This window comes from Hylobates moloch, unplaced genomic scaffold (assembly GCF_009828535.3).
Source record: "Hylobates moloch isolate HMO894 unplaced genomic scaffold, HMol_V3 SCAFFOLD_8, whole genome shotgun sequence".
Taxonomy (NCBI): domain Eukaryota; kingdom Metazoa; phylum Chordata; class Mammalia; order Primates; family Hylobatidae; genus Hylobates; species Hylobates moloch.
The window spans coordinates 61,466,618-61,493,111 of NW_026652283.1; the positions used below are offsets into that span (position 1 = coordinate 61,466,618).

General features: G+C 36.5%; 1 protein-coding gene across 7 annotated transcripts in view; it reads right to left on the reverse strand.

The window, feature by feature from the left end:
* The window catches only part of DNM3 (dynamin 3), a 604,830-nt gene that overhangs the window by 75,303 nt on the left and 503,033 nt on the right, over window positions 1–26,494 (reverse strand). The window contains exon 18 of one of the 7 annotated variants that reach the window (XM_058443294.1): window positions 19,806–24,965. The exons of the other annotated variants lie outside the window; for them this stretch is intronic. Within the exon in view, the coding sequence (XP_058299277.1) occupies window positions 24,888–24,965 (78 nt within the window). The 3' untranslated portion in view covers window positions 19,806–24,887. Of the gene's footprint in view, window positions 1–19,805; window positions 24,966–26,494 lie in introns of those variants that run through there. 7 annotated transcript variants of the gene reach the window in all.

Genomic DNA, 26,494 nt, shown 5'->3' on the forward strand with positions numbered 1-26,494 from the left:
TCTTTTTTCTTTGGTGTTCTGTAGTTTCACTATGATGTGTCTTGTTGTTACTTATTATGTATCATTTCTTAAAAATCCTGTTTGAGAATTGTTTTGTTTCCTGATTCTAAGAATTGTTAGACTTCAACAATTTTAGAAAATTCTCAACCTCTCTCTCTCCTCCTATCTCCTCAATATACTTTTAGTATACGGAATTGGATTAACCATAATCCTTGGTTCATGGCACAATTTCATCTGCATCTATTCATACAGTATCATGTAATACCATCTGCCAACTCAGCCCCCTGCCTCTCCCACTCAAAGTTAACTATCAGTGAGAATAATTATCATTCCCTTACTTTCCTTTTATTATGGTTTTATTGCATCTATATTTAGTCTTAAAGAGTTATTTTTATCAGTTATTTTTAGTTTCATAAAAAAGAATATATATAATTTTCTTTTACCTATATTGCCAATTCACATATACTGTTGAATGTACTGGAGTTCACTTGTTTGGGATGCTATATAATACTCCAATGTGTAAATATACTACAATTTACTAATTTGCCCTTCCACTAATGGCCATTTAGGTTATTTCCAGGTTTTTCACTATTACAAACAGTGCTGTTATGAACGTTCTGTTAGTTGTCTTTGAATATTGCGTTTCCCCATTCTGCTATTTCCTTCTAGAACTTTGATCAGAATATGTTAGAACTCATCTAACACAATCTATGATCTCAATCTTTTTCTTTCTGGATTTTATTCTGGCTTGGACTTTATTCTGGTCAGTGTATTCATATCACTACAGATTTTCCAGTTTACTAATTCTTTGTTCAGCTATATCTAATCTGCTTCATTGGCACTTTTAATTGAATTTTTCATTGCAGTGATTATATTTTATTTCTGGAAGTCATTCCCCCAATCTGCTTGATCTTTTTTTCTCATACTTAAAGCTTCTTTATTTCTAAACATATTAAACATCTTTTTTATTTCTGTACCTAATAACTCCAAAATTGTAAATATCTCATCTCTGAAGGTCTCATTTCACAGCCTGTTGTTTCTCCTGTTCTCAGTAGTGGCTTATTTCCTATGTCCTTCCTTCCTTTGTTCTTTGTGAGCTATTCATTTTCCTTAGAACTCTATCTTGGGGAGTTAAGGCCTGGGTCAAATTTGCATTTTTACAGAAAGGAAATAATTTTTTTTGGCGGGGGGGACTTCTGCTAGTTTCTCTGAGGGTAGTATTAACCCAGAATTAAATTCTGTACTTGAGGTTTGAGATGTTCAAACACACATGTAGTGTGAATTCAGACCTTACATTCAAATGGGGGCAAACTTGTGGCTATGGAGTTTAAAGGCAGATCACTACCCATCACTCCCCTTTTATTTAGTGCCAAGGTCAATACAAGATAATTTCCTGGCTGCATTCTTCTGCACATTGGTTTTATTATTAATATATTCTTAGACTAGGATACAGTTTTTTCCAGTACCAGCCTGTGTGACAGGCTCCTGTTAGGAGTCTTTGGAACTGGGAATGTACTAAGCTTTACACCTGTTTCCCAGGCATTATTTGGCCACCATGATGGAGGCACAAGATCTCCAAAATTTGGGTGAAATCCTCAGGATGAAAACCAGTGCTTTAGTTTCCTGCTTTCATCTCATTTTCTGGCTTCTATGGATTCTTTCCTTTTAATTCATTTTGGTAGTGCATTTAATACAAATTTAATCTATTTTCTTCATCATTTAAACTATAAATATGCGTATATGTCCATGAGGGTGTCTGATCTGTCATTCTGTTTAAAACAGAAGTCTGTCTATCCCCATTTCAACATTTATTGCCTATTGCAACAGTATCTTAGTCGTCAGTCCTACATCCTAATATACTTACTCACTCCTAGTATAACACTCTTACTAAAATATAAAGATGATCCCATGTTTAAATGTCTTCGCTGATTCCACAGTGCTCTTCAGATAAAGTCTTCCAGCCCTTGGCATACAAGGCCCAGCACGATTTGCTCTCTGTCTACCTCCCTGGCCCCTCAGTCTTCACTGTACACCTTCACATGCACTTCATGCAGCCATAGCTATGGACCTTCAGTTACGCTAATAAACTCTCATTTATCTGAATTTTTACTTATACTGTTACTCTGTCTGGGATGCATTCTCCTTTCCATAGCTTTCTTCCTGATTCTTACTTTTGAAGTGACCATTCAAAAGTCACTTTCTCTTCAAAGCATTTGCTAATCTACATCTTTCTTTCTTTCTTTACGGAGTCTCGCTCTGTCGCCCAGGCTGGAGTGCAGTGGCGCGATCTCGGCTCACTGCAAGCTCCGTCTCCCGGGTTCACGCCATTCTCCTGCCTCAGCCTTTTGTATTTTTAGTAGAGACGGGGTTTCAATGTGTTAGCCAGGACGGTCTCGATTTCCTGACCTCGTGATCCGCCTGCCTGCTAATCTACAAATTTGCTTGTTAGGAAAATGTAATTTAGGTACCTCTCATCTCCACCTCCTAACATAACGATGATAGCAGTTATGTTAGAAGGTGATGTGAAATGATTTTCTTATCAGTCTCCCCCTAAACTGGGAACTCTTTGAGAACAGGGACTATTTCATGCCCAGAATCAAGCATGATGCTGGACACATGGAACGTGCTAACTAAATGACTACATAATGAATAAGTAAATCAAGTGGCACAAATACACTTAAAAGTCAGTTATTTGATAAAGAAGACTTGTTCTAATGGATAACAGTATGTGTGCATATGTGTATGTATGTATATGTATGTGGGATTTAGATTATCTGCTCTTTAAAATTATGCAGAATTTTTGACTTCACATCAATAAAAAGATTGAGAACTACTTTCCATTTTGATGTGCTTGACTTTGGAGCCAAATTAATAGGGAGAGAAGGGATTAGTTCACTTAGGAAGCCCTTCATTCTCACTTGGCTGAGAACTGTTTTGTCTTCCAATATTATTTTCTCTAATATAATCAATTTCCCTTTCTGAAGAAACCTCAAATAAGAAGGCAAGACACAGCTGAGAAAATATGTTTTGAGAACTAAATATTTTTAACTGTGATGAAACTAAAGCTTTTTGTTTAATCCTTTTCTATGAAATAAGAAACTGAGAAACTCTCAACTAAGTGTTAGGGTCTCAGGCTAATGCCTCTGAACTTTCGAGAAAGACAATTCTTATTCCCTCTATGATTATGTTTTCTTTTCCAAGCTATATTTTAAAAGAATGCCAGTTTAGAGAAAAACTCTAGGCACATATGATGTGGACATGAGACCCTACATATTAATGATCAACAGATAGAATAAAACTTGTATAAGGCTATAAAATATGAAGTATTCTGAAAGCTTTTGGTACTAGTATGCTTAATGGAATATAATTAATAGAATGCTTCTTTAGAAAAACACATTTTGTGATTTTTTTTGTGAGCACACGTACACATATACATATATGTTGGTAACGGAATATAGAATTCTGATGGCTATTTTTCTTCAAAATTCAAATCAGCCATTAATATTTTGAAGTGATTCCTCGTCTATTTCCAGTTTGAGCTGAGTCTCATCATAAAACACTGTGAGAAAGGAAACAAACTGCATAGATTCCACTTGGCAAATCAGAGGCCTGTAGATCTGACTGTGGTTCAGCCGCTGGCGCCATCAGTTCGGCTCCAAATCAAAAGCTGTGGAAGGAGGTAATTAGCAGGGACTCTAGACCACTCAGTTGGCAACAGCAGGCTTCTTATAGCCACTGGGAAAGTGGGTGGGAAGGGGTTCAGAAATATTCTGTAAAACAACATTTCTCCTTCAGAATAGAAGATTGCAATTATAGGGCCATTTTCGTGGGGAAAAAGCCAACTTTAACGCTCGTTTTAACACATTTGTGAAGGTGTCAATATTTAAAGAGAAAGTTCAGCCACTACCAAGGGAAATAATTACAGCCTCTAGTTCAATAAGAAGATGAGAATAGATGACAATACCTTCTAACCCACTCACAACAGTAAAAGGGTAACATAACCTGGGCAGAGCAACCACTCACAATTCTTGGCAAAATATGGGCACAATTCCTCATCCCATTAATTCCAGCAGAAATTAAACCAAGGAGAGGCATTTTGCCAACGCAATGAAAATATAATTATGTAAGTCACTTTCAGAGGATGAAGTCCTCTGAATCTTGCCTGGCCAGGCTGTTGATTTTTCAAACTTGAGTGCTCAATGGAAAGAAATTGGCTACATTCGAGCTGCTCAATTTGGCTGTAGACGTGATCATTTACAGATGAAGGCAAAGCAGCCCTGAAGTGAACAGAAGATGAGAAGACTGTGTTCCAAATTGACCAGCTGAAGGAAAGTTTATATTTTAAAAAAACAATTACTTGGTCAGTGACTCATGGGGAAAGAATTCTTAAGCTTTCTTCAGGGAAACCCCAGTAAATAACATGTAAAAATAAAATGGAGATGGTGTTATCTGTTTGGTTGAGCCATTCAGTCCACATAATAAACCTTTTGGCAAAAAAAAAGGACCACTCTGAACACAATTATTCTCTCCGGGAAATCCCCAAACAGTAAGAACTACTGTGGCTTCCTTAAAATTTTACTGAATATTTTGTATCTTAGACTTGCATGTGAAATAAAAACTTGGAAGAAATATGGAAAAAAATCTGCTTTTTGTTATAGGGTTGAGGATTTTTCAGCTGGTTGCTTCTGTGATTCACACTGCACTCGACTCCTCTGAAACTCCAAACCACATATCATAAAAAGCAACATGGGCTCGAGTTAGTCTTCCTGCTTTGTCCCTAGGAGAACTGACTGCTCTAAGTATGCCCCACATGACACACAAGAGAAATGAATGAAAAGTTATCGGCCTGCATCAATTTACTGGAATATGGTGTAAATCATATACTTTAAAGGAGAGCTGGAATTCTACTTTTTTTTTTTTTAATGTGGATTTCACTGACATAATCTATAACAGTTTCAGTTCCTCTCTTTTTAATTAGCAAAAGCTTTTGGAATTTTGTTGTTTTTAGTCTCTAAGAACATTGCAAGAAAAAAAGGTTGAGAAAATATGTTATAAATGATTAAAGAAAGCCCTGCTTGCTGGTGCTAGGAATAGTTAAAGCTTCTCTATTCCCCAACCCCCTGCCCAGAATGCTTTGTTAAAGCCACACGGTGTCTAATCAGCATGTCTTTAGATTATTTTATGTTAATTGAAATTATGGTTAGTCTTAGAGGTTAATGTATACATGCACATGTGGCTTCAAAGCCTTCCCAAATTACTGGCTGAGCTCCCTCGCCTTAGGGAGGCCTGATCTGTGATAAAACTGACCGCATTAAACCAAGTTTATTGCTATGGAGTTTAACATAATGGAGAAAATATATTTTGCAGGTTTCTTTAAGAATTCCCCATTCTAAAACGCTCTCTTAGGATCCCTCAAAAAAGGTAAGAAAAAAAGAAAAAAAAGAGGAAATGTAAAAGAGAAGGACAAAGAAACTGACTCATATCAGAAACAATAGCTTTACAGATTACTAAGAAGCAATGGAGAAGGCAAAGAGCAAGACTGTCATAGACTGTGACTTCTACAACATGTTTACTTTTTTTTCCCTTTGACTTTTATTTCAGGTTCAGGGGTACACATGCAAGTTTGTTACATAGGTAAGCTCATGTCATGGGGGTTTGGTGTACAAACAATAGGTATTTTTCTGATCCTTTCTCTCCTCCCACTCTCCACCCTCAAATAGGCCCCAGTGTCTATTGTTCCTCTCCTTGGGTCACTTGTTCTCATTATTTGACTCTCACTTATAAATGAAAACATGTAATATTTGGTTTTCTGTTCCTGTGTTCATTTGCTAATGATAATGGTCTCTAGCTTCATCCATGTTGCTGCAAAGGACATAATCTTGTTCTTTTTTATGGCTGCATAGTATTTTATGGTGTATATATACTACATTTTCTTTATCTAGTCTACCACTGATGAGCATTTAGGTTAATTCCCTATCTTTGCTATCATGAATGCTGCAAGGAACATATGCATGCATGTGTCCTTATGGTAGAACAATTTATATTCCTTTGGGCCTGTAACCAATAATGGAATTGCTGGGTCAAATGGTAATTCTGTTTTTATTCTTTGAGGAAATGCCACACGGCTTTCCACAATGGTTGAACTAATTTACATTCCCATCATCAGCGTATGAGCATTCCCTTTTCTCTGCACCCTTGCCACCATCTGCTATTTTTTAATTTTTTTTTAATAGTAGCCATACTGACTGGTATGAGATGCTATCTCATTTTGGTTTTGATTTGAATTTCTCTTCTCTAACGATTAGTGATGTTGAACATTTTTTCATATGCTTATTGGCTGGATGTATCTTCTTTTGAGAAGTGTCTGTGCGTGTCCTTTGTGTACTTCTTTACTGGGATTGTTTGGTTTTTGCTTGTAAATTTGTTTAAGAAGTTCCTTATAGACACTGGTTTGGTTTTATTGCAATTGCTTTTGGTGTTTTCATCAGGAAATATTTGCAAATTCCTATGTCCAGAATGGTATTGCCTAAGTTATCTTCCAGGGTTTTTACCCTTTTAGATTTTACATTGAGGTCTTTAATCCATCTTGAGTTAATTTTTGTTTATGGTGAAAGAAGGGGCCTCGTTTCAATCTTCTGCATACAGCTAGCCAGTTATCCTAGGTCCAGTTAGTGAACAGGGAGTCCTTTCCCCAATGCTTTTATCGGCTTTGTTGAAAATTAGATGGCTGAAGGTGTGCACCATTATTTCTGGGCTCTCTGTATTCTGTTCCATTAGTCTATACATCTGTTTTTGTACCAGTACAATGCTGTTTTGATGACTGTAGCCCTGTAGTACAGCTTGAAGTTGGGTAACATGATGCATCCAGCTTTGTTCTTTTTGCTTAGGATGGCCTTGGCTATTCAGGATCATTTTTGGCTTATCTGAATTTTATACTAGATTTTTCCAATTCTGTGAAGAATATTACTGGTAGTTTAATAGGAATAGCATTGAGTCTATAAATTGCTTTAGGGAGTATGGCCATTTTAATGATATTGATTATTCCTATCCATAAGTATGGAATTTGCTTCCATTTTCTTGTGTCACCTCTGATTCCTTTTAGCAGCGTTTTGTAATTCTCATTGTAGAGATCTTTCACCTCCCTGGTTAGTTGTATTCCTAGGTATTTTATTCTTTTTGTGGCAGCTGTGAATGGGATTGAGTTCCTGATTTGGCTCTTGGCTTGGATGTTGTTGGTGTGGGAATACTACTGATTTTTGTATGTTGATTTTGTATCTTGAAACTTTGCTGAAGTTGCTTATCAGCTCAAGGAGCTTTTGGGCAGAGACTATGGGGTTTACTAGGCATTGATGGCACATATTTCAAAATAATAAGAGCCATCTCTGACCAACCCACAGTCAACAACATACTCAATGGGCAAAAGCTGGAAACACTTCCCTGAAAACCAGCAGAAGACAAGAATGCCCTCTCTCCCAACTCCTATTCAACACAGTATTGGAAGTCTTGGCCAGAGCTATCAGGCAAGAGAAAGAAATAAAAGACATACAAACAGGAAGAGGAAGTCATACTGTCCCTGTTTGCAGATGACATGATTCTATATCTAGAAAACCCCACAGTCTCTGCTTCCCCCTTCCCCAACTGAAATATCTCATCGTATTGATTTAGTGAAGGGAAATCCTACTCCATGAATCAATGAAATGTGCTTAACACAATTTATTCTAATTTATTCTTCACTTTGTGTCATGAAGATCGTAAAGTTCATAATGAATGCACCATGTTTGTCAGTGACCCATCAGGAAAAGCTCCTAAGAATGGTTAGCATAAACCTCAATGGTGATCTTGCAAAGCAGACCAGTGGGAGCTAGGCAGGGGACCAGTATGGGAGACAGAAACTGAAGTTGGGACCAGCTATGTGGACCAAGTAGTGCTTCTCCTATGGAAACAGAAATTGAGACCAGCAATGGGGGCAGTGCAGTGCTGCTTCCATGGAGTAGAGGCTGTCAACCTAAATTTATAATACAAGGGAATATGTTGACCTACATCTGATTCTGTATTATATCCTAAATTCCCAGAAAGAATCTAACCCAAAAGATTGGGAAGGGGCACAGTTTTCATTTGCATCATCATCTATTCCTTAAAACTCTCCTTGGTTCAGGTCCTCGCCACCTCTCTCCTTAAATACTATGACTCTCCTTGGCTCTCCTTAACTAGTACTACTTCTGGCTCCCACTAAATCCATTCTTCATATAGCTGCTAGACTGTACAATCTAAAACACCACTCTGAACTTTCATAGCTTCTTGATGGCACTGGATGAAGTAGACTATCTTTGGTGATTGGACTCCTTGCCTATTGTCCAGGCATATGTCCCACCACACCTGACCTCACAAATCAGGTGTCATGCATTATGACCCAGTGAACCCTGAGCACACCTTTTTATCACCCTCTATTGTAAACTTCTGTTCTATAGTGAGCTCCTTAAGAACAGAAATCATGACTGACTTAGTAATCTTTTATTCTTAGCACCTAGCAGGTGCTCAATAAAAAGTTGTTGAACAGAACTGATGTGAGGTGAGAGAAGCAATAAATGACATCAAACTCCAACAGACAGGACAAGCAGGAAGGATATATGAAAGATGGTGGGCTTTTAGGCTTCTTTCACATATCAACTGGGAGGTGACTCAGGAAGACCTAGGCAGACACACTGAATCCCCATGCTGGGGGAAGATTCGGAATCTGTTGCCCTAAAATATAGCTAAACACCAAGTGTTTGTTACACCTCTGGGTGCTTTGGCCCGTAAGCATAGCATGACAAAATCTATTTCAAACTGCACAATTTTGAGGAGCCCTTGGTTCCCGAACAGGTAACTGACTGGCCAATGCTGATAATGAGGCCAGGGCAAGGGCAAGGGTGTTTGACAGAGATGAGGTTGCTAAGGTGGTATGAGCTAATGTGAACGTTCTAGAAACATATTGATGAGAAAATAAACAGAAATAAAGAGGTAACACAGTTTGAAGTTGGGTAAAAATTTTCAAGAACAGCATTTTCATGATGCTTCCTTCCCCCAAGGGTGGCAGATGCAAGCATTCAATACACTGAGAAGTCAGGAAGGAAATTTAGTTAGAGGTAGACTGTAAAATAATCCCAAGAGGAAAAGCTTTTTACACATTGAAAAGCAACAACTTAACACATCAAAATATGACGAAATATTTCACAATGAGGTGTTCCCCCCAATTTTTCTTCAGTAGTAATCAAACTTTCTTTTTTATTTAGAAAACCAAATGTCAATGAACGTCATGATCAAGAGAAAATGTGAATATACCTTTGAACAAGTTAATATTATTTAGCAGAATAATTCTAAAAAGCAAGAATGTTAAAAGAAAGAAAACTAAAACTATACACCTGCACAAACAAACTTTCTACTATTTACAGGTGTCAAGTTCAGATGCACTTTCGTTCTGGATTTAAAACCATAATGAAGGATCGATTATACGCTTAGGTTCATCTGAAAAACTCCCTGAAAGTTTTCAGAGCTACTTAGCAGAAAAGTACAAAGAGATATGGTAATGACTTCTTTGAACAAACAAATATACAGAAAAGAGTGAGTTAGTATGAACTCTCAGGGCACACCTGGTGGGCTGCGGCTGCTCTGATCCTGTGCCACAGAGAAATGCACTAGGCTTCTCTAGATCATCCTTCCAGCCTGGGGATTGCCAACAGTCGTTTTCAATGAGGAAATGGAATGACTCCCCACCATCAGTGTTAAAGCTGTGAACAGAATCCATTCCAGGTAAAATGATTTGCTATTGCTCACAGCTGACAGGGACTTGGGAAGGATGTGATTCGAAAGCTGAATTTCTGGTAAACCCACACTCAGGGCATGATTCTCACTATTACATCAATGTGCTTCACAGTCAAATCAAAGGCTATGGGTTTAAAAATTCTCCTCAATGGTAACAGAAGGAAAACAGTCATAGCTTTTGTAATTTACACTCTGGCTGCTGTTAGTACCTAGCACAGTAATTTCAAAACTTTAGAGGTTATCAAAATTACTCTGGCAGTTTGTTTAAAACGAATACTCCCAGGCCGGGTGCGGTGGCTCACGCCTGTAATCCCAGCACTTTGGGAGGCTGAGGCAGGCGGATCACCAGGTCAGGAGTTCGAGACCAGCCTGGCCAACATGATGAAACCCCATCTCTACTAAAAATACAAAAATTAGCCAGGCGTGGTGGTGGGTGCCTGTAGTCCCAGCTACTTGGGAGGCTGAGGCATGAGAATCGCTTGAACCCAGGAGGTGGAGGTTGCAGTGAGCCGAGATTGCGCCATTGCACTCCAGCCTAGGGGACAAGAGCCAGACTCCGTCTCAAAATAAAAAAATAAAATAAAATAAAATAAAATGAATACTCCCAAGCCATATTCCCAGATATTCCAATTCAGAAGACTTGGGATTAGCCCAGGAGTTTGCATTTTTAATTAGCAACTTGGCTATGTCTGATGCAAGGCAGATGGCCCACTTTGAGAAAACTTGAGCTAGTGGACGCTCATGGTCTCTTCCCTATTCTTCAACAGTGTTCCCAAATGAACACTGATACTATTCTACAAGATGGTGACAGGTGTGATTTTCTTAAAAAGTGTGTTATTTGATCAAATAAATTCAGGAATTACGGTGTTAAAAACTTTTACATGTTTCTTTATCCCTGTTTTTCTCAAATACTTTAAAATGCTAATATACTTTGTGTATCACCAGAAGGGAGATGCAGAACACAATGTAACCTAAATGTTTTGGATAATGGAATCTTCTTCTCTTCTTTTTAAACAGTCTGAGCATACTTTGGGAAGTGCTGCTATATAGAATGTTCATCTAAGAAAATATAACAGCAGAGAACGACTGAGATGTGTAATCTGTAATCTCTGTGGAACTGGTTTAGTAGTAGGGTATATGAAAATACAGTGTTTAGGGAAGATTGGAGTAAGATGCCAGGCCATGAACAAATTCTGAATGTAAAAGCCAGGCCATAAATAACTCAGCAATAGGTAGCCCTAATGATGCCTATCAGGGCCTTATTAAATAGTAAAGTCCTTGGTAAATGGTAAGCTTGGAAAAGGGGTGATATTTGGAGAATGAGGATAATATTGGGAGTCAGAAAAAACTATTGGATCCAGAATCACAGAAGGCACTTTGACAAGGATGAAAACACCATGCAAGTACAAAAAATAATGATAGCCAATACATTGGAAGATAGCCAATACATTTTGAGAATTAAGTTTGTTCCTTGCACTATTCTACATATTTCACAAATATTAAGTCATTTAGTCTTCGTGAGGTAGATTGTCATCAAGCTCCATTTAATGAATGAGGAGAGAAGATCAGAGTCACTTGCACAGAGTCACCCAACTAGTTAGCAGCAGAGCTGGGATTTGAGCTCTGACTGGCACTTTAAAACTCTGCATTCCCTTATCCCTCTAATTAGAGAGTCAATAGGTGTGCAGTTGCAGTTAAAGAAGACCATCTGAGAGGAGGGACTTTTTTTTTTTTTTTTTTTTTAAAGGGAAAGACATGATCAAACTGTCAAGGATTAAATAAGAAGGTAAAAGAAAACAATAGTAGTCCTTGTAGGCTATGGTTAGGTAAGATGTCAGGAATGTGAACTAGCTCCAGATTTAAGGAAAGTAAACTGATGACATGAATCAAAACTTTATAATTTGTAGTAATAATTTTTTAAAATGTAATATATAAATTATATAATTTTACATAAATTATATAATTTATATATTAAAATTATTATTATAAATTATAATTATATATATTACAATTATAGAAAACCTTTAATTATGTATTTCCTGTGATACTTTTCACTTCTATAAATCTACCCTAAGGAAATAATCAGAAATGTAGATGAGAAATTATGCATAAAGATGTTTATTCTAAATTTGTATACAGTAATAAAGTAGATTGAAATTGAGTATAAACATTAGAAAGTGCATTAACGCTAGACTTAACCCTGGGTTTAATCAAATCCTGATGCCTTCACTTATTAGATGTGTGACCTTTGGCCAGTTTGCTAACTTTGCTAAGCTTCATGCTCTTTATCTCCAAAATGGAGATTCTCAACAGTGGTACTACTGACATTTTAGATTGATAATTCTTTGTGTGGGGGGCTGTCCTGTGCCTTACAGGGTGTTTAGCAGCATCTCTGGCCTATACCCACTAGATAGTAGCACCCCCAACCCAGTTGTGATAATCAAATATGTCTTTAGACATTGCTAAATTCAAGCTGAAATTTGGATGTTTACCACTCTCAGATGTGATATTTGTATTCTCTTTCCCTTCTTTTTGACTTCAGCTTTTATTTTGGATTCAGGGGGTAAATGTGCAGGTTTGTTACATGAGTATATTATGTGATGCTGAGATTTGGGGTACAAATGATCCTGTCACCCAGGTACTGAGCATAGTACCCAACAGGTAATTTTTCAGTCCATGTCCCTTCTTTCCCTCCTCTCTCCAGTAGTCCCCAGTGTCTATTGTTCTCTTCTCTATATCCATGTGTACTCAGTGTTTAGCTCCCACTTATAAGTGAGAACATGTGGTATTTGGTTTTCTGTTTCTGAGTTAATTTGATTAGGATAATAGCCTCCAGCTGCATCCATGTTGCTGCAAAGGACATGATGTCGCTTTTTTATGGCCATATAGTATTCCATGGCATATATGGATAAAGAAAACGTGGTATGCCATTGATAGGCACCTAGGTTGATTCCGTATCTTCTTTCTATTTGTGAATAGTGCTGCAATGAACATATGAAAGCATGTGTCTTGTATTCTATAAATAATATCATGCATTTTATGCTTTTTTATACCTCTATAATTCATGATAATTATAACCCTCTCAGCACTTCACATGAATTGGAAATGTAAAATTTTTAATAGCTTTCATAAGAGTTGGCTTCTATCATTGATTTCAGTAATTTTGTCATATTTGAAGAAAATCAAAGTGTAAAAGTTTATGTTTTTATCCCCGAAAAACTCTACCTCTAAATGGGCTGAGCAAATTGATGTGGATAGCTGTATCTTTGGGTCTAGCTTCAACTGTCTTATCAATATAAAAGTGACTTTAAAAAAATCTTGATTGCCAGACAATACATTGCATACCCTGGTCAAAAAAGTTTCTGTTTGACAATCCATGAGTCAAGTTATTGGGCCACATGGAAAGGAAAGAATTATGATTTTAAGGTTCGAAAATTAGAAAAGTTTTTCTTGATAAAGACTCAGATTTTTACTGTTCCTTACTGAGTCTATTTTTGTATCTTGTTCTCTCAAATACAGAAATATTTTACTTTTTTCTGTTTTTGTGGAATTCTAATTTTGAAACAGGCTTCTAGAGGAAGCACATAAAATTTACCCAAATTTATAAAAATTAGTTTTTTTATTTAGTGAAAGACATATGTTCACAAAAAAGTGTGGGTTAAGGCAATTCTTTGTAACATGCACAGTCCTTGACCAAGTAGGCAAACCCAAGTATGAAAATCTGTTTGGTTATTGTCATACTTCCTAAGGCAAACCAGCAAATCAAAGGGCAGGGAATATATTTTTCATATGAAGAAGTTACTGCTGAAACATGATGGAAAGTGTGGACTGCATGTAGCCAGAGTCTGCAGGCTGAACAGACTCCAGTTCTTCATCCAATCCTAAGTGAATTGGGCTCCGTTAATGAAGGACACAGGTCCAAATCTTCATAGGCTGTTTGGGTATAGGAGTATCTTGTATACTTATTTTAAGTGAGATCAGGGTTTATCAATTTTGATACTATTGACACATTCGATGGGATAATTCTTTGTTGTAGAGGATGTCCTGTGCATCATAGGATGTTGAGTGGCACCTCTGGCTTCAACCCCCTAAATGCCAGTTGTAACTCCCCATTCTGACAATCAAAAATGTCTTCAGACATTACCAAAAGTTCCCTGGGGAGAAAAATCAACCCTGGTTGAGAATCACTGGTCTATGTGGAACAATATATAGACAGTCTCCAATTTATGATGGCTCCACTTAAATTTTTTGACTTTAAAATGGTATAAAAGTGATATCCATTCAGTACACTCTCCTATTTACAATGGGTTTGTTGGGAAGTAACTGCATTATGAGTCAAGGCGAATCTGTGTATTTTTTCAGTTTCTTACTTGGGGAATTAATTGTGGTGATAGAACTATTTTGAAAAGTTGATCCTTTCTTAAGGCTCTATTTTGCTCTTTGATCTTTAGTTAAAATTTTATTTTTGACCTAATCCCTAGAAGTGTCACCAATTCTCTTTAAAGCCCTCGTGATATAAAATGAGAAAATTTATGAGACTAATGGCTAATTACATCAAAGAAGAAAATTAAAATGTCTCAATCAGAACTTTTCTTCAATTCATAGTCAATAATATTTTATGTTGAAGAATGTGTGTTGTCATTATGCAAAGCTGGTCTTTAATATCCTTTTGTTTCACAATTAGATATCCCTAAATAATATTAGCCTTTTCTATTTTAGGGATAACTCAGTTAGTTGGGATGCAACCGAATATATTTTCTAAACCCTTATTTAAATATTATTGTTTTCTTTTTACAACTTTGTTTACTAGATTCTGCATATTCCAGTAATTAAAAAAATTCCTTTTTACCTCTGGATTAAGACAATATGCATCAAGTTGAGGCATGACAAACAAAATGAAAATGCTTTAGAAAAAAACTCAGTTTTAAGTTAAAATGTGCTAGTTCTCTTTGCTTATAGTTTCTTTAAAAAATAGGGTCCTGAGTAAGTGACTTATTTTAGGTTTTGTTCTGGGATATTTGTCCGCCTGCTCCATCTGTTCAGATTGCTTAATTTTAATATGCAGGTGTATGGCTTCTATACAATTATAATCATTACTAACTGGGTCTAGGCATATGCTCACCTGGTCTTCCAGCTTCCTGCAAGTGCCTTATACTCACTTGTTCAGTCTACTTAAATGTTACTGCTCCCCCTCCACCTTCCCACACACACTTTTAGTATAACAATTTTGTCTTAACTTATTAGATTTCAAGTTAATAATACATGAATGCAGTAACAAATAAATTAACAAATGAGTGTCTAAAAAATTCACAAGAATCCCTAATTCTTCAAACCCATTTTTATGCCTGTTTATATGCTCATATAAATACAGAAACACTTGTACACACACACACATACACACACACTCCTGTTCTTTCTCAGTCTATTTTGCTGGTTTCTCCTCTTGTAATATATTTTTAAAGGATATATATTTTGTCCTCAGCTCTCTGTTTTTGGTTTCTGCACTTTCTTCCTAGGTGCCAAGATTTTAAATACCTAACAACTTCTAAATCTCTGTCTGCAAACATCTTCCCTGAACTCTAGATTTACATATGTAACTGCCTAGATGTCGCCATTTGGATAGTGAGAGAGTCATCCAAATATCTGGTGCTCCTTCAAGGCACTTAGCAGGATTGTACATCCTGTCCATTTGAATTTAGGTGTAACCATGTGGCTTGCCTTAGACAATGAAAGGAGTGTGGAAATAACATGTTACTTTCAGTGTGAAGCATTAATAGCCAGTGTGTGATTCTCTACTCATTCATTTTGTCTGCCATAGTGATAGGCAATAATCCTACTGGCCTGGGTCCTGCAGTGAGAATAACAAAGAGAAAAGCCCCAGCTGACCGGGCACAGTGGCTCATGCCTATAATCCTAGCACTTTGGGAGGCCAAGGTGGGCGATTGCCTGAGCTCAGGAGTTCGAGAGCAGCCTGGACAACACAGTGAAACCCCGTCTGTACTAAAATAGAAAACATTAGCCGGATGTGGCAGCTTGTGCCTGTAGTCCCAGCTACTCAGGATGCTGAGGCAGGAGAATTGCTTTACCTCAGAAGGCAGAGGTTGCAGTGAGCTGAAATCACACTACTGCACTCCAGCCTCAGTGACAGAGTGAGACTCCGTCTCCAGAAAAAAGTAAAAAAAGAAGAGCCCCAGCCAACTTGATGATGAATGTTCAGATGAATATGCAGCTTGAGCAAGAAATAAATCTTATAGTTTGAAGCTCCTGAGATTTGAGGAGTTGTTTGTTACAGCATTATAACTTACTCTATCCTGACTAGAAACTCATGTGTACTAGGCATCCCAAACTTTAGCATGGTTAAAACTAAATGTTCCATTCCACTTTCTCCTTTCCTTACATTATTAAATGGCACTAACGTGTACCCATTGTCTAAGACCCAATAAGCTTTTTTTTTTTATTTTGCCCTTTCTCTCATTTTTTCATATCAAATCCATCAGTAATTCAAAAGATTGGCTCTACAAAATGTACCCTGAATCCAACTGCTTTTTACTAGTTCCACTGCTGTGACCCTAACCCAAGCCATCATAATCTCTCCCCTGAACTGACACAGCAGCCTTCTGACTCTCCACCTAAACACTTCCCTGTTTTTTCTTTCCTTATTAATTTGTAAGAACTCATCAAACTTTGACAATAATAAAATAGTAACTTTTTTCTGTCATATGTATTCAAAATGTTCTCTTCAATTTTAATTTCTTTCTAAACTCTGTTTATTCTTTAGAGTCAGGTTAAGTCACTGGCTTTTACTGCCATCAGCCTTAATCTGTTTGTGCTTAAATATACTACATAGGAACCAGACACTTTATACCTCTAAGCCTTTCTGCTCTTGTTTCACTGGAGGTGTCTGGTGGGGTGCCTAGCAAACGTATACTAAGTGCTGCTCATGGCTGAAACCAAAAGAAATTGTTTTTCCTAAAGGGAGCATTTCTTAGTGGGACTCTAATTCTGATCTTGGTATTTCAATTGTCATCCTGCTTTTTCAACATTAAGAGTATACATTTAATTATATAAATAAATGGGTTCAAGGCAAATGAGTTGACTTTTAAATTTAAATTTTACATAATTATCCTGCTAGCCTAATATTATATGTTATCTTTAAACCTCAATGAGATTTTTAAAACCGCAGAAAAATCAAGAGCCAGAAATTAGGTCATGAAATGGCTCACTGATAATCCTTAGACAGTATACATTATTTGTATATTACACACAACACAGTCATAGTAGGCAACAGCGCTGACAGGTAGGAAACTGGAATTTAAGGAAGAACGATTGGTCCAGGAAGATGGGGAGGCTTCATCTCATGGAATTTGAGCATTTGAAACAAAGACACTATTGAAAGCAATAGGCAATGAATGAGGGAATGTGAGCATTTGGAGACTCCTAATATAGTCCTTCAACAATATGCAATTCAGTGAGGAAAATAACATATTTGCACAGGCAGAGTAAAGGGAAAAGAGGTAACAAAATCTGTATAATCACAACAAAAATAATCATAATAAACACAATTACATAATTATGTCAAGCTTGTAGAGTCTCAGATGCTTAGTTTCCACTTTAATTTCCACACGTATCTTTGACATTCATATAAAAGTTAATCTATTTTCTTGTAAAGTTTAATCTATTTCTTTTATGGTACATATTTCTCCTCCTAGATAATTCTGTTTTCACCATTTTATACTTTTCTTTCTTTCTCACCATCCTCCATTTAAGTATCTTCCTCTTTTTCATTTTTTTGTGTATTTCAAAACCTTTTTTTGAAAGTTACACAAAGGATGGTTATCACATAAAAATGAGAAAACAACACAGGACCACAAATTAATATTGCCCATACTGTTAAAATTTTGGTGTAAATTCTGCACCAGAATTTCTTTCTTTATTTTTAAAATTTCATCTTTTATTTTAGATACATGGGGTACATGTGCACGTTTGTTACATGGGTATTTTGTACCCTGGTAGTGAGCATAGTACACAATAGGTAGTTTCTATGTGCAAACATATATGTATATATTTCATCCTATGTAAAATTTTTTAAGTAAAATGGAATTATGCTACCTATGGCATGCACAATGTTTTGTTAATTTATTATGAAAATTTCTATATATATATATCTTTATATTTTTAAAGATAAAAATGCTTTGCTTTATAGCATTTTGTTGAATTAATATACCATACTCTATTCAACCAATTTTGTATGATGGATATTGATGCTGTTTTAAAACATTGGTAATTATGAACAATGTTTCAAAATCATCTTTGAACAAATTTCTTTGCACAATTATGGAATCATTTGATAAAAATAAACTTTTAAGAGTGGAATTGCTGAGCCATAAGGTTTGTGCCTAACCAAGGCATTTAATGCAGATTCTCAAGCTAGCCTCCATCGAGGCTACAAGCAGAGTCGGCAACATGTATGGTACACAAGGAGGACGGCTTCCTCATTACCACCTGTCACACGACCTTCTTTCTCATATCTCCTACTCTGAAAGCCCAATCATGATGTCTGGCTGGCTGTTTTAATTTACACTTCTTGGTTCCTAGTGAAATTGAACCTTTTTGTCATATATTAATTAGTCCTTTTGCAGGGGCTGGGAGGGCTTCTAAATGCTCTATTGATTTGGCTCCCTTCCTTTTTTCCTAGTAGGTAGTGTTCTTTGCTTTGTTTTGCTTTTTTGTTTTAGCTTTTTAAATAAACTGAATAGGACTAATTCTATTTTGAGAATATTTAATCCTTTGTCATATATGCTTCAAGTATTTTACTAGTTTGTCTTTTGCCTTTTAACTCTACTGTCTCATACAAAAGCTTTAAATTTGTATGTAGTTTAAGCTTTCTTGTTTTTCTTTTGCTATTTTCTAATTCATTAATTTTTACTTAATGAATTTCTTTCTTTCATCAGGTTGCAGTTGCTCTCTTTCCAATCTTCTAATTTTATTGACTTCCATTAAACAAATAATTCATTTTCAAATTAATTTTTCTCTTTGTATAGTATTGGTTGTATTCTGTATAGTGTTTTCACTATTATTATATTCCAAATAGTCTGTAAGTTAAATACTAATTTCCATTGGATCTATTTTGGAATGTATTTTTTCACTTGTAAATAGATAGGTTTTTACATTTAAAATTTTCTATACAGCTCTAGTTTTCTGTATTTTACCAGACATTCAATATTCATATATCCTTTAAATATGCACATATATATCTTTTGAATCTCACTTATTTCTTATACCATTCACATCCTTTTTTATCTTGGTTTTTGCTCAGTTGATCTGCCAAAGATAGATAGAAGGCTTTAAAACCCTCCCTACTGCAATGATTCTGAATGACTTTACCATACAGTACCATAACCACATTAACATTAAAAAAAAAAAAACAAATTCTTACTTTTTAATAGAAATACTCTGTAAGGGTTTAAATTTCAAAACAATGCTTATCACAAGGTAACATTTAAAATCAGCCAGGCATGACGGGTCACACTTGTAATCCCAGCACTTTGGGAGGCCGAGGCAGGAGGAGTGCTTGAGCCCAGGAGTCCAAGACCAGCCTGGGAAACATAGCAAGACTCTGTCTCTAAAAGTAAATAAATAAATAAATAAATGAATAAAATCATACTTCATGATAAAATGTTTTCTTTTTGTTTAACTTTTATTTTAGGCTCAGGGGGTAGATATGCAGGTTTGTTATATAGGTTAATTGCATGTCACAGGGTTTGGTGTGCAGATTATTCCATTACCCAGGTAATAACCATAGTACCTGATAGGAAATTTTTTGATCCTCTCCCTCCTCTCACACTCTACTCTCAAGTAGGCCCCGGTGTCTGTTCCTCCCTTCTTTGTGTCCATGTGATCTTAATGTTCAGCTCCCGCTTACAAGTGAGAACATGTGGTATTTGGTATTTGGTATTTGGTTTTCTGTTCCTGCATTAATTCACTTAGAATAATGGCCTCCAGCTCCATCCATGTTGCTGTGAAGGACATGATCTCATTCTTTTTTATGGCTGCATAATATTCCATGGTGTATATGTGCCACATTTTCATTATCCAGATATCATGCTTTCAAAACAGGTATGAATGACTTTTGTTTTGGAGCAGTGTTAAACCAGTTCTATCAAAAATATCATGAAGCATGCAGAAAGGAGATGTCCACAATATCGGAATGTGTACACTACAATATGTGAGAGCAAATATGTCGAAATAGCTATGGAGTCCTAAACATTATTTCCTATTAACTAGAGAGAAGTCACTTCATTTTCGACCCAACAGAGAAAATACAAATATATAGACAAGCCCTAATGACCCTTAAGAAATCCCTGTATTATAATCTACTATAAGCTTTCTAAGCAGCAGCAGATCAATTCTTGCTTCTCTATAGAGTCTATTTAGCATGATCAATAAATTTGGGAACATAATATAGATTCCAATTTGCTTCTAGAAGTTTTCTACCCTCAATTAAACTGTCCCTTCTCCCAACAGTTTACTATTAAAGTGAGGGGATTCAAAAATAAGGCTTTAACAATGCTCTTTTAAGGCTGATTTGCCAAAAACAGAAGCAAAGGTTTACTGGTGATGCAATGATTGACAAACAATTTTTTTTTTATATTCACATGGAACTAAAATAACACTTTGAGGCTAGGGAATATTCATCCTTTCTTTTCACTGTAATGATGTCCTTATTGGGTTATGCATAAATTTAGTCAACCAGGTGGGGGGGGTGGTGGGCATGTTCCTTAGACCCCAAGGCATGCATTGGCTGAAGTTTTCTAAGAAAATCAGGGAAGGCACACACATTATTGAAATAAAATAATTGAGCTGACCATATCTAAACTGCTTAGAGTGTTCTGACTTTTGGTCATGCATTTAATATAATACAAAGAAAATGTACATTATGACACTGTACTCTCTGCTCCTTTCATTCACCATGATTATAACACGCATCATCAGAAAGACATTTTGACATTGTGAGGGCGAGTTTTCAGTGGCTATCTATACTCTCTCACATACGACCAAGGACAATAATTTAGGAGTTGAGGGCTTGGTGTAAAGAGGCATAACTAATTAATATGGATTTAATATCTTTGCTCTTTCAATATATATACTTTGGTGCCATTTGACTTGGTAAATTTTATCTTTGCAAATGAGTGCTAGAATCCAACGGATCACCAAAATAATCACTCCCAGTGATAACCACTTTTCCCACGAATGAAGACTGACCTTGTCCACTGGCCTTGCTGAACGTGTTAGGAAATCACTAGACAAAGTGTTTCTTAAATGTTGTAAAAACAGTTATTCATCTGATTTTCCTTTCATTCTTCTTTTCTTAAATATCAAGGCCCTCCAATATGTATAAAATGTTTGCTTTTAACCTAACTAGAATTTAATTAGCAATTTTGAAATTCTGTTTTAGCATGTTTCTGTTCTATTTCTCCTTTAAAATGATCCTTCTCTCTAAGCAATACAGTCAGCCTTAAATTCTGTGGGAGAAAATATAAATAAGAGTCCTTTAGCTTAACAATACTGAAGTTAAGTGATTATAAATTTCTTTTTTAAAAGCAACAAAAGATTCATAAGGCACAAGGTTACGTGTGGCTTTTCCTTGTAACCTAAAACTTTTTGAAGCATTGATTTCTGAATCCAGGATTCATTTTAGTTTTCATTTGTGTATCTATACCAACCTTGTTAAAAACTTTTAGGGCTTTTGGTATATTTATATTCCTTACATGTTAAGATTTTCTCTACCTTTAACTTGCTTAATTTAATATCAAAAATATTTAACTGAAACTCCAAGTATTTAATAAAAAATTAAATTAAAAGTCTATGAAATTTCTAAAATTGTCCACCGAGAGAAGCCATCACATTCAAAAAGGAAATCAAATGGCTTGTCTCTAAGACACAACATGGAGATTAATTTTTTACCTAAGGCCTCCATTCTGAAAATAACATTCTGATTTACATTTGTACTCAAGAAACAAGTTTAAAAAACAAAATAACCTCCCTGTTTCTGTATATATTTGTTCACATTCCCAGAACTGACTCAGGGTGTCCTGGATTCTGGTCTTTCTAATGAAGACATTGACTTGGAATCTGTGGTCCAGGGAAACCCATCTTAGGAGGAGATAGACTCTACCCTGAGCAATTTAGGAAATCACTATGCCAACACGAAAACATTTTCAAAGGGAAAAATAAGTAACAGGACTGGAAGGAAAATTTTTCCTGAGCAACTGTGATCTCCTCACAAAAGGAAAATTTGCTTTTCAAGGAGAAATAACAACATACATATGATTGTGCAGGAAGAATGTGAACCTTGATGTTTTGTTCCATCATGCATTCATAATGTGAATCTAAATGCACATCTATTGTAGAAGTTAGTTTTCTTGGAGTTTAGAGGATTAGCTCCCAAACTTTAAATATAGTCTAAAGATGGATGAAGCAGATCAATTTGGCTGTCATTGAGAAAACAAATAGCAGGATTGTTCCATATACCCCAGGTTATATGTAGTGCACATGTGTGTGCACTACATTTAATGTATGTGGAAAGATGAATCTGTCCTGCTCATCTAAGGAAACATTAATTTGAGCAGACTTCATTTTCTTTAGAGTCTGGTTAATAGCATATATAATAAAATGCCATGCACTACATAAACAATAAGCCTTTGCAAGTCTAAAATGAGTCACACTTTACAGCTGGCTCACGTATATGGCAGGCAACAATTCAGGTATGTTGCCTTGGGGACAACTCAGAACAAGCATTCCAGTATGGGAGGAAAAAAGGAATCTCATATTCTCCTTTTGAAGAATCCAGATCTATACTCCAGAGACAGCACAGCTTGTATTCCAGTGTTTTCCATTTATACTGAAACTCTAAGCTACAGGAAAATAACATGCAGATGTACTGTTTGTGATTTGAGGAGGTTTTTTTTTAATGCCAGAGTCTATGGTCAGTATAATGATCATATTTAAAAAGTATAAGCATTATATTTTCCACAAACTATCACTTATTCATAACAAACAATTAAAAATAAGGCACGGGGCAATAAATACCAGCACCTCCAAAGTGCTCACTCCTTAATTCGAAATCAAAACAGTAAGTACTTGCATCTTTGATACTCTTCAACTAACACTCGCCCTCTAAGCAGCACCCAAAGCTGTCCTCATAGCACATGCGCAAGTGTTCAGCTACAGATGGTGACCGAGGGCAGCTGGAGACCCTGAAGAGCCTTCTGCATCATCCTAGGGAAACCCTTAATGAGCCGTAATTTTAAATTTTTGAATTTTCTAATTGTATTTAGTGACTTGAAAATCAGTAAACTGTATTAAACTGAATATTTTTTGGATCCAGAAGAACTTAACCAAATAGGACACAACAAATGGATGGCTTCTGGTAAGGAGAAGTGGGTCTCTTTTGTGTGTGTGTGTGGGGGGGGGTGAATTTTACAAATGTTCTTAACTTATCGGTGAATCCACTAGTGAAAGAGATAAATCCTAAATGCTTCTTGAGTGGTCTGAGAGTTAGCACCTCCCCCAAAATGTCAGCAGCTGGCTCCCTGGTCTTCAGCATGCACAGGCTCCCTGTTAGCACACTCACAATTAGTCCAGGGTACTTTTTAAAGTTTTGTTTTGTTTTGCTTACAAATAAGAAATGCAGTACAAGAAATTTCAGACAGAGACTCAGTGCAATGCAAGTGACCAGGATTCGACACACGTACTATTCAATAATTGAAGTATATTTTATGGTATAAGAACTAAAAATATTGGTTTTTATATTTTTTCCAAATGTCTTTTCAAAGAGTGGTAGAATTAGTTATAAATATTAGCCATGACTTTGTGGACGAAATCTTTAATCAATTTCAAAAGTTACCTGCTGTATTTAAAAATCATACTATAAGTTGGCTGAGCTCACCTCTTTACTCCTTCACAAATGCCTGTCTTGTGCTTTTCTGGTAATACTTTATTAAATATTATTACTTGGGTTATGAGCAGTTATATCAAGATATAAATTTATAAAGTGACACATTTTCAATACCAACCATGTATGTCAACTTATTCCATAATAGCACATTCCATCAAATTAAACTGCAAAAGATTTCCCACATTTGTTTTACATTCTATATGTATGGCTTATGAACAGAAATTTTGATGAATTCCAGCTGGTTTGAATATGCCGGCCAACTCTTATATAACAGATTCTTTTCAATTCTTATTGTATTGAATGAGGCCCATTTTAAGTGGGCCACCTGGTAGGATGAAGCACTAATATATCTCTATAGAAAAAATAAGAAAACAAATTGCCCAACTAAACGTAAGACCATCTTCTCAAACTACATTACTATTATATTTCTAATATAAGTGAGAAATAGTTCTAATCTTTTGGAAAAGTTGAATTAAAATTTAAACAAACTAGCAACCCTATGAACTATTAAATTGCTCATTGATCTATTATAACAACATTAAAATAATTTCCACCATTCCTGTGTGTTGCCTGGTTTCACAAAGCTATCACACACATTTCGGCCACCCCCTACATTCCCCACACTCTTCTGCTTCCATCCAGCTGGAAGACATCAAGGGCACAGAAGCCAAGTGAAATGTTGACCCCACCCTCCTCCATCCATTTTAAGGCACCTTCAAAGCCAGAACACTGATCTAGTTCAGTTTTGTCAACAAAGCCAGCCATACTGCTATTTAAGACTCCAGTTTGGGGTTTTTGTAACTGCACATTAACATAAGAGGTTTGATTTTTAGTCAAAAACTTCAGCTGCGCTGAATTTCATCCGATTGCTGTACCCTTTCTGCAGAAGAGTCCTCATTATTAAATCTTCAAAATCTTTTAGTGTGGGAGCTCTTTCCTTATAATGTCAACCTCTCTGAACTAGCCAATAACCAACCCTGAAGGATAGAATGCTTCCCTTCCCAAAAGTCAAAACAGAACAGCCATTATGGTAGTGCAAATGCACATTTTCCCCCAAATTTGCACACCCCATATAATTCATGCACTGTAACAGATGACAGTCATTCCAGCATGCACAGGAACACTCTTGTCAAGACATGCAGGAGTGGAGCAGGGGCTGGGGGACAGAAGAGCTGCAAGAGGACAAATAACTTACTTTGTTGTTCCCCTGTGCATGTAGCCGCAAGGAAAAGAAAGAGAAATATGTTAAACAGAAATTTATTTTAAAATTATGAGGGTTTTTTTCTTCTACTTTCTCTGGATATTAAAAAAAATAAAATAAAATGATGAGGTTTTTCTTGCTAGAGCGAAATCAAAACAAATGATTTAACTATTCACTGACATCTCATACATACAAATACAGCATCCAGAGCTCATGGACAAGTCAGAGAATCCACATAGGTTACATGAAATCATACATTTATAACAGCAGAAACTTATGACAGTTCCCCCCTTTCTTTCTATTTGGAATACTTGGGGTATGGGAACGTGGCCAGAAAGAATTGGTTTGAATCAGTAAGAAGTGAGCTGTTAGCATGAAAGGCAGAGCATTTTGTGTGCCGGCTCGCCCTTTCCTGACAGCTCCTCCTCCAACATGCCAAGCAGTGGAAAATTTCATCAGCCAGTGCATTTTTAAACAAACACTGCATCCTTGGTTTCAAAGAAGGTAGAAAAAAAAAAGAAGGAAAAGAGAGCAGAGGAAAGGAGTGGGTGGTTCTGGGGAGACAGGGTAAGCAGACCAAGTTACGACCTCCATCTGGACCATTCCTTTATTTTGTAAATTATGAGTTTTGCCTTAGGTTGGCATGGGAAGCAAGGAGTGTATAGTGGGGATGCTGCCAAAACAAACACGAGTCCACACTCAAGAAATGAGTCTGGAAAGGTTACTCACAAAAATGTAGTCATTTCTAAAAGCGACACTCTGGGTAAAGACACAGAACCGCCAGCAGCAGGCGGCAGGGCAAATGGCTCTCCTGTTTCAACCCTGAGCTGCAAGAGTATGATTTATATCAAACAATTTAACTCACATATGGCCTAAAAAAATAAGACGGTGATTCATTACTCCCGGGGCAGCCCGAGTCCTCACAAGGTCAGATCCTGTGGGGGAGACGTGATGGGATATGGGCCGGGAACAGATCTGAACTCTTCTCACAAAAGGGGCCCAGAAGGAATTTCTCGCTGAGACACAGGCTGGAAGAGAGCTGTGAGTAAAGTGTGTGCATCTGTGGAGACCTAGAACAGGGCGGAGTCACAGGTCTGGCTGCAGATCTGGCATTTGGTTTTAAGTTGAGGATGTGGAGGGGGAAATAATGTATACAGATATTTTCTGGAGAGCGGAAAGGTAATGATCCCAAGAGAGTGTGTTTTCTGGAAAACAATGCCAATTCGTGACTCTAGGGAAATGCCTAATCCAGGGACCATCATATTTAATAAAGAAAACATAAATTTAAAGACACTGATAAAATAGTGAAGAGAAGTTTCTTGGCATTGTGAGTTGCCATGATATAATCGTTAACACACTGGCTTATCTGAGACATAAATAATGGCATAAGAATGAATGAAGGGAAAAAAAAGAGTCCTTTTCAAAAATGATGCCAACTGTTCAATAAGGCAATAAAGATTCCCACTGGGAATTTTACCGGGAATAAAAGTCCTATTTTAGAGAATAATAGGACCCTGGTTCTCCAAAGTAGTGCA